The sequence below is a fragment of the Verticillium nonalfalfae genome (assembly GCF_003724135.2).
Source record: "Verticillium nonalfalfae strain VnAa140/NRRL 66861 chromosome Unknown scaffold_61, whole genome shotgun sequence".
NCBI classification, from domain to species: domain Eukaryota; kingdom Fungi; phylum Ascomycota; class Sordariomycetes; order Glomerellales; family Plectosphaerellaceae; genus Verticillium; species Verticillium nonalfalfae.
In genome coordinates, this window is record NW_021167286.1 from 151,957 (window position 1) to 166,663 (window position 14,707).

Below are 14,707 nucleotides of genomic sequence, written 5' to 3' on the forward strand. Positions count from 1 at the left end.
TCTTCTGAAACTTCATATTGCGCGCCTTTCATCTAGGCCGGTTGATCTATTGTGTTGAGTTCTATCTTGACCTACTTCTGCTGCCGCGGGCATACGCCCACAGTCACGGGCAGAATGATCTTACTCCAAGTAATTTCAAGTAAGTGACCTAGCAAACACGAAATCAGAGCTCGAAGTCTCAGTCATATAATCTCCTGCCCGGTGCTTTGCCTTACGCCATGCCTGTAATACAACGCCCCCGCCCCCCCGTGCAACGGGCCCTTTTCAGTCTCACCAAGGCCACCCTCAGCCACGTCGAACTAATGGTCTGATCCGTGTCACGCTGCTCATCCTCAGCTCCTAGACTTGTCCTCCCTTGGCAACCATGTGCTCCCCAGCACCAGCCGACGACGTGAACACAGCCTGTCAGCCGCGTGGTCACACCATGCTCTGCTGCGCCGCATGCATGCATGAACTGGTAGCCCGCGGGGTCGCGGCCGTGAGGACCGTGATACGTCGGGCTACTAGCAAAACTCGTGCGACGACACAGTGCGGCGAACTCCAAGACTGTTACGAAGGATATATTGCCCCCTTGCAGAACGCCCTTCACGTTTGGAGGCAAACCAGACCCGTACCCGCACGTTCTACAATCAAGGGTCCTCCCCCCGCGGTTCAAGGCGACCACTCGGCCGACCACAACATGCTACTTCCACGTGCTCGACGTTGCGGCTCCAGACTTCTTGCCCTCTTGATATGTCTTGCTGAGCCCGTCGTAGAGGGCCTTGACGCGCTCGACCTCGGCCGCCCAGTGCTCCCGCTCAGCAGCGTCTTCCAGGTCCTCCACCAAATCCCCTAGGCTCCGCGCCTCAAAGAACTTGTTGCTCCTATTGTACAGCGCGCGCCGGGACAGCGCCGCGTCCGTCTCGCCCTCGGCCTTGACGCGGAACACCTCTTCCAGGATCTCGAGGTCGTAGGGTATGGCGAAGCGGTCCCGGCTGTCCTCGTACGTGAAGAGGAAGTAGAGCTCCTTGAAGCCGGACCAGGTGATGCCGCTGAGGCAGAGGCTGCAGGGCTCGTGGGTGGCGAAGAAGACGCAGTCGTCGCCAGGGCTCGGCCGCGAGGCGGGGTCCGGGTGGGAGACGGTGTAGAACTTTTGGATGCAGTTAATTTCGCCGTGGAGGAGGGGCGAGGTGCGCTCGTCGTTGGTGGCGACGGTGTAGGGTGCCAGGGAGGCGGCGGAGAGGATCGCGGCGCCGAAGACTTTGCTGCCCGACGTGACGCCCTCGCGCGTCAGGGGGATGATGTCGGCCTCGGTCGTCTTGAGAAGGGCTGCCAGCAGCTCTTTGGATGTGTGGGACGGCATGATGGCGAAAGAGTTAGCAGATGATCGCAGTGTCTGTGCTGCGAGGTCAAAGTCAGTGGTCAGTCGAGCTCTGCCTGAGCCATGGCGATGGATATATTCTGCTGGCGGCGTCGACAGCTGAGTCTGACGGCGTCCTTATCGGGGCTGCCCGCGGGGTCATCACTGGTCGCTGGCCGCTGATAACGGCGACCTCCGACTTTTGATGGCGCTTTTTCGATGCGCTTGCATGCGATATCGCTCATGTTCGTGGGGTGCATTGCGATCGCGGATGCTGTGATTGCTCTTGTGGTGGTAGCTGCATGTCTTTGATGTTGAAGCGAAAAGGAATGGCGATTGAGTCGTCTCGTGGTCCGTCCTGGAGTACAGGGGGTCCTTGCCCTGCGGAAAATGGGGTGACTAATCCTACAGTGTCATCCATTTCCACGATATCTCAACATCTGAGAAGCTTCTACCCATAGACTAAGGACATGGTCGACGAGATGGCCGCGCTCACGTATTCAGTTGCATGACGCCATCAGATGAAACGCATCTGCTCGTGAGGGATCTCCAGATTTGTATCCCCGCCTCCGCTACGCGATGCATTACATCCGCCTCTTGCGGCCGCCGGCCCTCTCCACCGACCAACGTGGGGCATCATCAGTCCATGTCGTCCTGACCATCACCACGGACCTCGGAGACTCCTTTCTCAGCCCTGAAGCCCCCATCAAGTTGAAAGTAGGCGCCTATGCAGCTTCAGTTGACGCCAAAGGTGGCAAGCCCCAGCCGTCGGACATCAAGACCTCTCAGATTCTTGAATGGCGACCACGAACAAGGGTCATCAAGACAGACCTGCCTCTGGGCATCTGCTCCAGCACCGACCTTCGTGTTTTTGTCTTCCCCACTGCACAGGCTTGGGCAGGCAGTACCAGGGATGTCGTGTCATCCCTTCGATCCGATGGCTGCGGTCGCATCATGCCCGTCTGGGCGGACGTTCACTATCCTGACGTGGAAGCGCCTCATGTCTCGTTCCGAAGACTACGCATCGGCAGCGAAGAGGCGCCGTCCTTTGTTCAGGTCGAAGAAGACATTGGGGAGAGCATCGCGCGCCATATCTGGGACGCCGGCGTTGTTGCGACGTCGCTCCTCCTGGAGAATAGGACGTCTTCTGCGAACAGCGGAACCCTTCCGAAATTGACGCAGGTGCTGGCCTCTGATGGCCCTCTTCATATTATGGAGTTGGGTTGCGGTGTGGGCATTCTGGGTCTAGGCATCGCTGCTCTACTTTCCGGTCCACAAAGGCAGTCATCGCAGCTGCTGCTGACAGATCTCCCCGAGGCTGAGGACAGGACGCAAGCCAACATTGATTGTCTCGCATCAACGTTGCCCAGCGAGGCCCAGCAAATACCCTCATTTGAGAGTCTCGACTGGGAGGATGGGCGAAAGGGCAAGTTTGGCCCACGCGTGCAAGAGAATTTCTGGCATCTCATTGTTTTGAGTGACTGCACATACAACGTCGACATGCTACCGGCGTTGGTTGGCACCCTGACGGCGTTGCACGGTGCCAATCAGAACCATGTGCCCGCGGGGGAAATCGCGACGACGCGTGTTCTGCTTGCAACGAAACCTCGGCACGAATCAGAGAAGGCATTATTTGACCTCATGTCAAAGGGGGGATGGTTTGTGGCCGAGCAGGACGTCCTGCCTCTTCCTGTTATGGGCCAAGAGCCGGAGTCCGTGGAGATTTATATTTTCGAACAGTAAACGAGGCCAGGTTGGTCTGCCGATTGTATACCGCGTCAAGCCTGTGACCTTTCATTCACCCGATGACAAGGCCATATTGTGCTCCTTTCAGGGGCGTTGCGCTGACAGCATTGCCCTTGGCAGACAACCACTAAGACGCTCGGAGGAGCATCAAGGAAGAGTTTTGCACAGGGAAACATTTGGAATTCGGAGTTGATACCATATCATTAAAACGTATCGACGAACGAAGACCAACGATGCACAAAAGTAACCGCGTCTGGCACGGTATTATCACATGTGTGCCTTTTTTTCTTCTGTATGATCATGGACTCTTGTGCTGTCCTCAGTCATGGTCAATGGACCTTCAGGCGCTGGCTGTCAGTTGACATCAACCACAATCTGTTGATTGCAGATCTTCAATACCTACCTTGCATAGCCAAGAGGTATGCGGTATACTGTACATAAAACTGAGGATCCACAGCTGTTAAACCTTTTCAGAAGAAAGAAGACATTTTGAAACGAAACCCCTTCGATCAGCATCGAAGATCAAGTAGAGTGTCGCCATGGTCTCGTTTTAGTTCTTACGGCACGAGATCGTTTAGTGGTGGAATAATAATGACTGTTACCGGTTGCGACTGTCATCAATTGGTGAGGTGGCCGAGTTGGTTATGGCGCCAGGTTAAGGTCTACCTTAACTAGATTTCCTGGTGGGGCAACCCGCGCGAGTTCGAGTCTCGTCCTCATCAACATGATATTTTTGCCATTGTAGTCGAGTTATCTTTCACTTTGAAAGTAGCCGCGTTAAGAACAGTATTCTTCTACATCAAGTGGCATGAGCAATAACCGTTTCTGAACGACGCGCTGTGTTTTGCTGTCGTGGGAGCTCTTGATACCAGATCTCAAATCCCATTCCACAGCCGTCCTACAACCACACGACCTCGGGTATTGAAACTTGGTCGATTGAAACAGTGCGTCAATGAATGACCACCAGGGTGGTTGCAGATCATACTCACCTTCCGAAGGTTCCACATTGGAGAAGTTTCGACGTCGGCCGGAGAGGAGACACTTGCCTCTCATCCCAGTAGCAAAGGTCCATCATGACGGAGATATCGGATCATGGCCCTGGACCCTGATTCGTGACTCTTACATTCCCCTCTTTCGGAAGCGAGACGGAGAGCAGAGGGGACCTGCGGGTCTGTCGCCATACATCGGCAAGGCTGTGCACAATAGCTACCATTCTATCAGTTTCTGGGGTGACACAGCAGACTGGTCCATCATGCGTGTCGTCGGCTGAGAGGACACAGGTCTGTCCTAGCCCTCGATCGTTTGCTAGAAATTGGGCGGCAGTGTTGAATTGCCCCCCTTCATCACTCAACTCTTATCCCGCTGCACTTGGCTTTCAGAGTTTCTCACATCACCTATTTCACCATGACAGACAGTGGTACAACGCTTCCACTGCTTGGCAAGACGGCCCTGATCACAGGGTCGGCCCGCGGCATCGGTGCTGCTGTTGCCTGGAAGCTCGCGAGTGAGGGAGCAGATGTAAGTTAGACATTCATACTAAATGAAACCCCTCTAATAGCTCTCACCAGATCATCATCCATCACCTAACAGAATCGAGCAGCGATCGCGCAGCCAACCTCGCTACGCGCATCTGCAATCTTCCTCACAAACCCGCGGTATTCACTTTCCGCGCTGACATCTCATCGCCCACTGGCCCGAGCGGGATCGTTGCCGCCCTGGAAGAGTGGCGTGCCCCGTCTCCTCTTATCATAGACATACTCGTAAACAACGCCGGCATCGCGCCCCCCGCCATCCTCGCCGACGTGACGCCGGAACACATCACTTCTGTGCTAGCCACCAACCTCCAGGGCCCTCTCCTCATGTCCCAAGCCGTCCAGCCCCACCTGCCGCCGAAAGCCCGCATAGTCAATATCTCCTCCCTTGCCGCGCGCCAGACCTTTCGTGGGCTGACCGTATACGGCGCTAGCAAGGCCGGGCTCGAGGCCGTGACGCGCCATCTTGCCCACGAGCTCGGCGGCAACGGCACGACCGTCAACTGCGTCACGCCGGGGACCGTCGACAGCGAGCTTCTCTGGCAGACGGAGAAGCTGATCCCGGGCGTGGTCGACGGGATCTGCAAGAACACGCCGCTGGAGCACAGGGTCGGCACGCCGGAAGAGTTCGCGTCTGTTGTTGCTTGGATTTGCAGGCCCGAGGCGGGGTGGATCACTGGGCAGGTCATCAGTGCTACGGGTGGGCAGGCTCTCTACTGAACTGGCTGATCCACCTTGCTTGATGTTGGTCATGCGAGGAGAGGGGGTGGTGAAATTGCAAGATCCGTCATGTGAGAGACATGGATGCCAGCTTGAGTGAAGAATGGAGCAGGATTTCCTCCAATGGTGCGACTCTTTGTAGGGGGTTTGCACGTAGCTACTGTGTCAGGCCTTGATCCGCTGATCCTATCGCGGGGTACTTTTTCTGATCGGAGTACCTTCTCTTTGGGTTAATATGCTTCCTGGTGTAGTGAGCGGATCGAAGCACAAATGATTTATTCTTTGAACTGGTTGTGATCCGCTTGTATGTTTTACGTTCTCCCAAGTCCACCCTCAGTCGTGGGAAACGCAGAAAACCAGCACAAAAGAAAATGTGATTCTATTTTCGAGTAACACAGGTTATTGCAGACAAATCGATGAGGTTAGACAATATCCATTCAGTCATGACAACGTGGGCAGTTTCACGCTTCACATCCCACCGTTTCTGGCCACGGAGCTTTACCAGCCGTGACATCTCACCCGACGTCCCGCATAAATTGCACTGCAAACAGTGCGTGCAGCCTCTTATAAGCACCGCCTTGAACATAGTCGACTTCCATGCATGGCATTCAGCCGGCCCCGCCAAGTCTGGGGTACTGTCGCCTAAGCAAGCCCGTTGGTGGAGCGAGACATCTGCCGAGTCGCGTGGTCGCCGTTGAAGGATGCACTGCAACCACGGTCTGTGTGATATCGTGGTTGCTGCCAATATCGCGAGGCTTCTGGACGCTCTGACTGGCGCCAAAGTCCGCGCGATAGATTACCTGGAGTCAAGAAGTTGGTCAACAGGGAGAGGAGGTGCCCGGGCGCGCCGGTAGCACATCTTGGTCATCTTTGGTCATCGCGATGCCTCCTCGCTGTGCCGCAAACCCGGCTTGAGGTACAAATGCGAGAACTGTCCCATGTTTGCTGATGTCGTGATTTGACTCTGGGGGCAGACGTCAAGTCCTCATAAATAAGCTTTCTTGATTCGCAGATCACTGCTGAGCCTCAGCATGAAATCCTACGTCGTTGCAATTCTGGCTTCTTTTGCAAGCCAAGCCATTGCCCACTCTACCTTTCAGCAGCTTTGGGTGGATGGAGTTGATTATATATGTTTCACCTCATTCCTTGTCGCCTGATGACTGCTGACCATGGCCACGGCTCCCAGTGTGCGCGTCTCCCGCCTAACAATAGCCCGGTTGAGGATGTGACAAGCACCAACATTGTCTGTAATGTCGGCGGCACAAGCGGCAGGGGTGGCAAGTGTCCCGTCAAGGCCGGCGGGACTGTCACTGTCGAGATGCATGCGGTACGTATAACCCTCTCAACACAACCCTGCCTTTCGCCTTGGTCTGCCCAGATCCAGCCACTAACACAGGCCAGCAAAACGGCGATCGCAACTGCGCCAACGAAGCCATCGGCGGCAACCACTTCGGCCCCGTCATCGTCTACCTCTCCAAGGTCTCAGACGCCTCCACCGCCGACGGCTCCAGCGGCTGGTTCAAGATCCACGAGAACGGCTGGTCCGCCAAGTCCGGCGCCGCGAAGGCCGACGAGGACAACTGGGGCGTCAAGGACCTGAACGCCTGCTGCGGGCGCATGGACGTCAAGATCCCCGCCGACCTCGAGAACGGCGACTACCTGCTGCGCGCCGAGGTCGTCGCCCTGCACGTGGCGTCCCAGCCCAAGGGCGCCCAGTTCTACATGACCTGCTACCAGATCACCATTGCCGGCGGCACGGGCACCAACAAGCCCGCGACGGTCCGGTTCCCCGGCGCCTACGCGGCCACCGACCCCGGCATCCTGTTCAGCATCTACCAGCCCACGACGTCGTACAAGATCCCCGGCCCGGCCGTTGCCAGCGGTGGCAGGAGCATCGTTGCGGGCCAGGGGTGCAAGAGCGGGTGCGAAGTGACGTGTAAGCCGGGCTCCGGGACGACGGGAACAGCCGTGGCGCCGCCGGCGCCGACGGCGGGCGCCCCGCCTGCGGCATGCTCGGTGCAGCAGTTTGGACAGTGTGGTGGGCAGGACTACAAGGGGTGTACCGTCTGCGCGGTGAGTTTACCCATGGTCGTGGTGTGGCGCGGGTGCTACGAGACGGGTTGTAGAGGGCATGATGCTGACGTGTGATAGTCTCCGTACACGTGTAAGGCCGTGTCGCCGCCTTACTACTCGCAGTGCAGCTGATTGAGTTGGGCACAAGATGACCGAAGGTTCTCCACTCACCGCCAGTTTCGATTCATGTGAAAGCGCTGAGGCTTATCGAGGGAAGACAAGGCAAGCTGATGAGGGGAAAGAGTTTGACGCGGTCTTATCCTATGCAATTGACTCGCTACTAGTCTATCGTGTACACATGGCTGCGCATTGTTGTCCATCCTGTGTTCAAGCTTCGATCACAGTTTCGCCATTCCCTCCGTGACCATTGGTAGCCACTGTCGCGGCACTGCCGTTGGCTTGGACTTCTCCGTTGCTGGTCTTGGTCTCCTTCTCCGTCTTCACCTCCGCGAGTAGTCCCCTCGCATTCTGCAGGTCTTGACCCAGTGCCATGAGGTGCATAACGTCAGCCGTAAACGTCATGAAGCTCATCCGCTTGGCTGCCTCCTTGAACTTCTCCGGCGTTCCATAAGGTGCCACGGGTATGGCGAATCCAGCATATGGCTTGTCGTGCTTGTCGAGCACGGCGCGGAACTTCTCGACGGCGGTCGTCCATTCAGGCTCGCTGCCGCCGAGGCCGCTGTTTCCAGGAAGATTCATGCTGATGCGTGCGTCGAGGGTGCCGAGCCAGACGACGTCGATGTCGGGGCAGGCTGTGAGAATATCGTCGAGGTTGTTGATACCTGCATCGTCAGTCACCTGCTGGCGAGTAGACTAGTAGAACTAGATTTACCTTCCAGAGACTCAATTTGAATCATGATGGCAGCTTGGTTATTAAGCGCCTTGTGGATGTCACCCTGGCCGTCGTAGGCGTGGTCGGTGACGAAGGGGATGAGGCGGAACGGCGGCGCAGAACGCGAGCCGTTTTGCTTGGTACCGAACTTCGCGGCTGATATGACGTGCTTTGCCTGCTCGACAGTGTCGACCTGGGGGATGACAATACTAGCACCAGCATCCAGAGCGTAGCCAATGGCGGCATGGTCGTGTCCAGGAACGCGAACCCAGGGTATGGTGCGGCCCTGGCTCATGAAGATGGCCTCATGCACCATACTTGTCATGGTCTCAACATTGCAGGAGGAGTGCTCCCAGTCGATCCAGACGGCATCAAAGCCAAAGGGGGCGAGAAAGCGGGTGACGGGGAGAGAGGAGAGACCAGCGTAGTAACAGAGAAGGGGAGAAATCTTGCCGATGTGAGCGTCACGAATGGCATCTCGCGCGCGATGGGGTTGGAATAGCGAGGGCGCAGCGTATGCAAGCATTCCGTCGGCAGACATGTTGGACTGGATCTGATGTATGCGTTGACAGAGGCGGCGAAGTTTTGCAGTGAGTTGGGAGCGTCCTACGAGTAAATGAACAAATCGCAGCAGTAGTTGACGACTCGTCAATGCCAACCTTGGGCCCGGGAGGAGATCGGATCTGCTTTATACCCGCCCGGGTTACCATACAGTCACATTGCATCGGATTTGCTGCTAATCCCGACGAGCATCGGCGGCTTCGCGAGTTACGTGTGTGGCATGGCATTATGCGTTGCTGCCGATCCATGTCTCCGCGCTCACTTCCGCGTACTCAGTACGGGCGTCGTCAACGGTCCAGAGCATTCGAGGTAGTCATACCCAAAAAGGTAAGTCGTAACTGTATGAATGTTGGCGAAACGACAACACATTATAGGCCGAGGTCGTTGAATCCTCCAAAGGTGGATTACGAGGAGGGGGTTTCGCTAGCAAGCGGCTCACGTCAGCTCAATTCGTCTGCCATTCGGCCCAGGCGCCGGCCCTGCTTTCACAAAGGCTTGCGAATCGATATTAGATTGGGCTGACGGCCTCGCAGACTTATTTCATATGTGAGGATAGATCCTAGTGCGCCCGTCTCAGCCCCAGCAGCCCTATCAGTCATTCCGAATCCCCGTCGCGTGCGGTAACCTACCCGACCGCTGGCCATAGGCCACTCGACGAGTGGACAGACAATGTATGAATACCTGAATGCGCTTGAAGTGCTGAGGTGTTTGATCTCATGATGGCAAGTCGCTGACGTATGCAAGGCGGCGTCGCTGACATGACGAGGTTCTTTGCATTGTTGTTGCGGGGCCTGTTGCTGCGAGATGAGTAGGGATTCGTGGTCAATCTACTACGTCTGGCGGAGACGAAGCCCTGTTCTCGCATTGAGCAGATACGACAATTATTCCCGGTATCGACCTCGTGGAGCCGCAAAGGCCGGGCTATGGCGTTTTGGCGGCGTCCAACATTAATTCCGTTCGACCTGCAGAATCTCGCATGACTGAACGTGCTCGGGATGAAGCCCAGGCGCCGACATCGCATGCCAAGATGACGTAACGCACGTGCATGCCTGCTTACTTCTTGTTGAAGTGGTTCTGCCTGAATGATTGGGTCGAAGATTATGCAGGCCACTCATCACAGCACGGCGCTGCCCTCATGAGCTGAGTCACTGGCGGCGTCTCTGGGATGGACTGTGGCAATGTTGCTTGAGCCTGGACAGAGTCGTCATATCCTTGAGGTCAGACAGTCTCAGCCCTCCGGATGGAAGAGTAAGGCTTCAAGCAGCTGGGGCCATATCCGTTATCATCGCCGCAGTCAGAAGGTGAAGAAGAAACGATGCAGGGCGTTTGCACCGTCGGATGGCCGACCAACTGAAAGGGTGAAGATTGATTATTCAAAACGTGGTCCGATGACAAAACCTGTAGCTGACTAATGCGCAACGTATAACTTTGGTGCATTTGCTGTGCCTTTGATGAGAAGACGCTGATACAGCTCACCACGATGGATGGTCGATTCAGGCATGTGGTTTGTAGGTGTGAGAGGATGGAGGAGTGGAAAGGTCGGCGAGGTTCCTGCAACGACCCCAAAATGGAATTCTCGGACGTGGAACCAATTAGCGGCCGCTCATTGCCACACACAAGCCACCCGCTTGACACAATGAGGCACGTCTCCACGTGACTTAGCAGCATGTAAGTTCAGCTTACTTAAGCGCTCGCGACGCAAGGCAGGCACTCGTGGATCCGGGGTTCCCAACATGAGGCGATCTCATGCTTGTTACTCATCTCACGAGAAAACACCAAACCCACCGTCAACGTTTCTTTTGCCAGCCCATCCACGCTTCAGAGGACCTTTCGGCTTCAGCCACGCGATTGTACATCTAGCCCACATCAATCGGCGGCAATACGAACACGCCTCGGACTCCGGCTTTCCCCCGCCCCAACCCATCCCTGGGTCGACATTCAGATGAGCGCCTCTGCCGAAGTAGTCGCGCAGCCTGCTGTCGCCCCAACGACATCTGCGAAGAAAAAGTTCGCAACGCCCCCTGTCAAGATTGCGTGTCTGGCATGGTAAGCGCGCACCCGCTCCTCTCGCTGTCACGATGCACCGACCCGTGGACCCCTGACAGTTTGATGTCACCGACGTCTGAGGAGACAGACCCCCGCGAAGGATGATCCGCCTTGCCGAACCCCATCCACAGTGGGAATCGGTGATCGAATGGCCCAACACTGGCTGACATGACCAAGTCGCGCCTCTAGAACAAGATGCGATGGCGGCAAGCCTTGTGCGAGTGTACGTGGGAGTGCAGACTTGGCCTGAACTGAGGTCTTGAGACTCTCCTCTTGTGAGAACCTCTTCTGACAGTCCCGCAGTGCCAGACCCGATCCCGAGACTGTCAGTATCGACCCAGTCGACGCGGAGGCGCCCGCATCCGGAAAAAGCAGAAGACGTGCGACGAGCTTGCGCAGCAGGCCGCGCTCTTCTCACTGGAGCCGCCGCAAGAAGAGGTTCCCTCGCAGCGTAAGCATGCCGTCGCAACGCGGCCACGTGCTGTTGCTGACCACCCCCTGTCGCAGCCATTTTGATCCAAGACTACATCGACCCCGGTGCTGGGCTCAAGCAACTCCAAGATGTGTTCCCGGACAGCGACTTCATCTTCGACAGCCTCTTCATGGACATGCCAGAGGAGGCGAGCGGCGACAGCACGTCGGAAGCCTCTCTCGGTTTCGCCAGTCTCACCGTCCCCATGGTGAGGACGTACAGGAATGACCGCGACATGTAAGCTCCCCTCGTGTGTCTCTGCCGATCAGTTGGGCTCTAACACCCCGCGCCCAGTCTTGATGCGTACTACGTCTTCCTGCACCAGTACCTCCCTATTCTGCCGCCACCCACGGCTGTCCCCATCGACCAGCCCATCCCGTACTTTCAGAACGGCGCAGAAGCGTTCGAAACCGGGTTCGAGCCGTCAACGCCAATCACGCTGGCGATATGCGCCATCCTCGCCCTTATCCCTTGCGCCAACGACATCAATCCCACCTCGCACGATGCTGTCGTCTTCCGCCGCCAGTACGCACAGTACCTAGCGCAGTCCGCCATCGAGGCCATCGAGATGGAAGCCGAGATCCCCGAGTCATCCATCGAACCACCAAAAGCGCTAAACGGTTCACCGAACCACAACTGTCGCGCACCTTTCCACCCGGGGCTTCCAATGGAGTACGAGTGCATCGTCGCGTTGGATATCCTCAGCGTCTACGAGTATGCACAGCGGGGCAACCTCAAGAAGATGCAACGGCGGGCAGGACAGGCACTCGTGACCGCTATGGAGCTGTCTTTGCACAACTCGACCATCGAGGATGAGTTCACCGAAGCTCGACGCAGGATATGGTGGATGACAGTAGGTTTTGCCCCGCCATGACACCATCAAAGCCAGTACCAGTACTGACGAGGAGCAGTATGTCTGTGTCAGCCAAGGCGCCATTGTCAATAATTCGGTATGTCATGCCTTCGCCTGCCGGAGTATCAGAGCTCACACCGCGTAGGATCCCGCCTTTGCCGTCTTCGCGCATACCTTTACGACCAAATATCCCACGCTCAAGTGCGATCCTGATGTTCGTTGCCCCGCGATCCCGCAACGCGGCCACATCTGACGTGTCCAGGCCTTCCCCCTCATGATCCAATCGCAGCAGGCAATCCTAGCCGCGTCACAATTTGCCAATGACCTCAAGAAGTCGCTCGTTGCCAACGGGGACATGACACCGATATACGAGCGCATGAAGAAGCTCGAATCCTACCTCGAGCCCCTGACAGCACAAGCCGACGGATGGCTGCTACAAGCATCCACAACATCACCGCTCGACGCGTCCGAAGAGGTCGTCTCGCGAACGTTCCGCTGCATGTCGCGCATCAAGCTCAACAGCGCACGGATCAAGTGCCACCGCTACAGCGCCTTCTCGGACGTGCCCCTCTTCACCACCAAGCACTGCGACCTGCGCGCCAAGTCCGAAGAGACGGACAGCACGCCGGAGCTGCTGCGGCAGTGGCCGTCCTGCGCCTGCAACACCCTCGTCGCCCTCCCGTCCGCAACGTCCACGACGTCGCCGACCAGCTCGTCCTCCACCGGCTCCATCTCGCCGCCGCGCTCCTCGCCGCGCTCCTCCGACAGCGGCCACGGCTGCGCCGCGAGCGCCTTTCCCTTCACGAGCCACCAGTCGGCCAAGATCTGCCTCAAGGCCGCCCTCAACGTGGCCCAGTCCTTCGACGACCTGCCGTATCCCAACGCCGACGGCCAGCTGTGCCTGCCGCCGAGCACGCTCTCGCCGACGTCGAGCATCGTCGCGCCGCGGACCATGCCCTCGTTTGCCTGCTGCGCCATGCAGTGCGCCTACGTCCTGCTCATGGTCCACGGCAAGACGAGGGCCATGTACCCCGAGCCCGGCATGGGCGGGCCCATGGTTGAGAGCCTGCTCGCGCGGCTGCAGACGGGCTTGCGGTCCATCTCGGGGACGCTGGAGAATTACGCCACGGCGTTCGAGGCGCTCGGCGGCATGCGAGGTATGTCCTTTTCTTTTTATTTGTGCGAAGCAAGGAGCTGACGATGCATGCAGATACGATTCGCAGTGTGATGGAGCCGGCGAATGTGTTCACGTGATGCAATGGCGTTGATGAAAGGAAGCCTTACGGTTTATTCCTTGTAGGATAGGCATACTCTGGGTTGGTATGGGTACTCTCCATTGGGTAGGCATGGCAGCGGGATGGTGTACTATGTACAGGTTCAAATGAAATCTCGGCCCCGTTTTCACGAGCTCGTTTTCGGGTGGATGTGATGTCGAATTGTTGGTCTGCACGGTCGCGAAGCAGAATTGACCTGTCGCGTGTGCCTGTCGAGGGAGGGAGGGCAAACTGGCGACTTTGCAGAGGCAGTGCATTCGACGCTGTCAAGGCGAACCTGGTTCCACTGGAGCACGTAGGTAAGCGGGTTGCAAAAAGAAAATGAGACGTACTGAACTGAATACTTCACCCCATCTCCTCTACCCAGAATGACTTCACAACACTACTACGAGATACCCACTAGATCTAAAATTATAGTGGCTATTAAATGTATAGATCAGCATACTATACCCTATTTAAAAGGACGGCTTTGTACCTAGAATGAAGTTCTAGAGCCGTTGTTGAAATGCAAGGCCGCCGGATAGCTGGACAGTAGGAATAGTTATGGGGACGGACTCGGTACGTCTCATTTTCTTTTGCAACCCGCTTGGCAGGCTTGCTCAGTAGCATCACCTCGCCGACGGCAAACTATGCATGCGCAGCGACCTGAACATGAGTTCGTGTTCACAGCTGGCCATGACGTTGGGAACCCGTGAGCCTCACAGGCCCCGAGCTGAAGGCCTCGAGCTGAAGCGATCTATACATAGAAGTGAGAAGCCGGCCCACCCACTACCGTCGTATTTGCCCAATGTGCCGCATGTCACAAGTAGATGTCATGTCATCAGTCCATCATGGAGTCACGGTCAATCAAACCAGTACTCGATCACGCTGTATTTCTGTCTGGAGACTAGGCGCTGGCATCGATCAACCGTACGGACCTCAGCGGCGCGGAATTTCTGAAACCCGTTTTCACGGTTGATTCAAACGGGGATTTTTTTCATTGCAGTGCTCGCCAGACGCTGAAGGATCAGAGCCGCGGCTTGGCACTGCAATGCGTCGACGTGGCACAGCGCTTCTGAAATGCCGAACCGGACTGAAGGATCAATTTTCGACATTGGAACCATGACTGACAAAAGATAGGCATCTCCACGCCTGATACGTTCGATGTTCGGCGTCCAGGGGCGGGTGGCAGAGAAGAAAAGAATCAATCGCCTGATACCCTGCCCCGTCGGCTGGCGTACGCGGGCGGAGCACCAGAGCGTGCGTCTCCTTTTCATCTC

At 56.7% G+C, this 14,707-nt stretch overlaps 6 protein-coding genes and 1 non-coding gene across 7 annotated transcripts; 5 read left to right on the forward strand and 2 right to left on the reverse strand.

Annotated features, from left to right (window-relative positions):
• Positions 1-682: 682 nt before the first annotated feature.
• D7B24_007622 (uncharacterized protein) lies at positions 683-1,599 on the reverse strand (the record flags this gene model as incomplete). Its single annotated transcript, XM_028641729.1, has 2 exons — positions 683-1,380; positions 1,458-1,599. The coding sequence occupies 2 exons, from the start codon at positions 1,597-1,599 to the stop codon at positions 683-685; spliced, it is 840 nt and encodes a 279-aa protein (XP_028494396.1).
• Positions 1,600-1,918: 319 nt separating this feature from the next.
• On the forward strand, positions 1,919-3,082 carry D7B24_007623 (uncharacterized protein; the record flags this gene model as incomplete). Its single annotated transcript, XM_028641730.1, has 1 exon — positions 1,919-3,082. One exon carries the CDS (start codon positions 1,919-1,921, stop codon positions 3,080-3,082), a length of 1,164 nt encoding a protein of 387 aa, XP_028494397.1.
• A 626-nt stretch (positions 3,083-3,708) lies between these two features.
• Positions 3,709-3,807, forward strand: D7B24_007624. The gene has a single exon. It is a non-coding gene; the product is annotated as a tRNA-Leu (tRNA).
• Positions 3,808-4,489: 682 nt separating this feature from the next.
• On the forward strand, positions 4,490-5,337 carry D7B24_007625 (uncharacterized protein; the record flags this gene model as incomplete). The annotated part of the gene is made up of 2 exons (XM_028641731.1): positions 4,490-4,603; positions 4,654-5,337. 2 exons carry the CDS (start codon positions 4,490-4,492, stop codon positions 5,335-5,337), a joined length of 798 nt encoding a protein of 265 aa, XP_028494398.1.
• A 1,156-nt stretch (positions 5,338-6,493) lies between these two features.
• D7B24_007626 (uncharacterized protein) lies at positions 6,494-7,542 on the forward strand (the record flags this gene model as incomplete). Its single annotated transcript, XM_028641732.1, has 3 exons — positions 6,494-6,664; positions 6,739-7,410; positions 7,489-7,542. 3 exons carry the CDS (start codon positions 6,494-6,496, stop codon positions 7,540-7,542), a joined length of 897 nt encoding a protein of 298 aa, XP_028494399.1.
• A 195-nt stretch (positions 7,543-7,737) lies between these two features.
• On the reverse strand, positions 7,738-8,783 carry D7B24_007627 (uncharacterized protein; the record flags this gene model as incomplete). The annotated part of the gene is made up of 2 exons (XM_028641733.1): positions 7,738-8,192; positions 8,243-8,783. 2 exons carry the CDS (start codon positions 8,781-8,783, stop codon positions 7,738-7,740), a joined length of 996 nt encoding a protein of 331 aa, XP_028494400.1.
• Positions 8,784-10,745: 1,962 nt separating this feature from the next.
• D7B24_007628 (uncharacterized protein) lies at positions 10,746-13,428 on the forward strand (the record flags this gene model as incomplete). The annotated part of the gene is made up of 9 exons (XM_028641734.1): positions 10,746-10,849; positions 11,027-11,072; positions 11,153-11,300; positions 11,357-11,558; positions 11,616-12,174; positions 12,233-12,271; positions 12,320-12,388; positions 12,437-13,331; positions 13,385-13,428. The coding sequence occupies 9 exons, from the start codon at positions 10,746-10,748 to the stop codon at positions 13,426-13,428; spliced, it is 2,106 nt and encodes a 701-aa protein (XP_028494401.1).
• Positions 13,429-14,707: the final 1,279 nt, after the last annotated feature.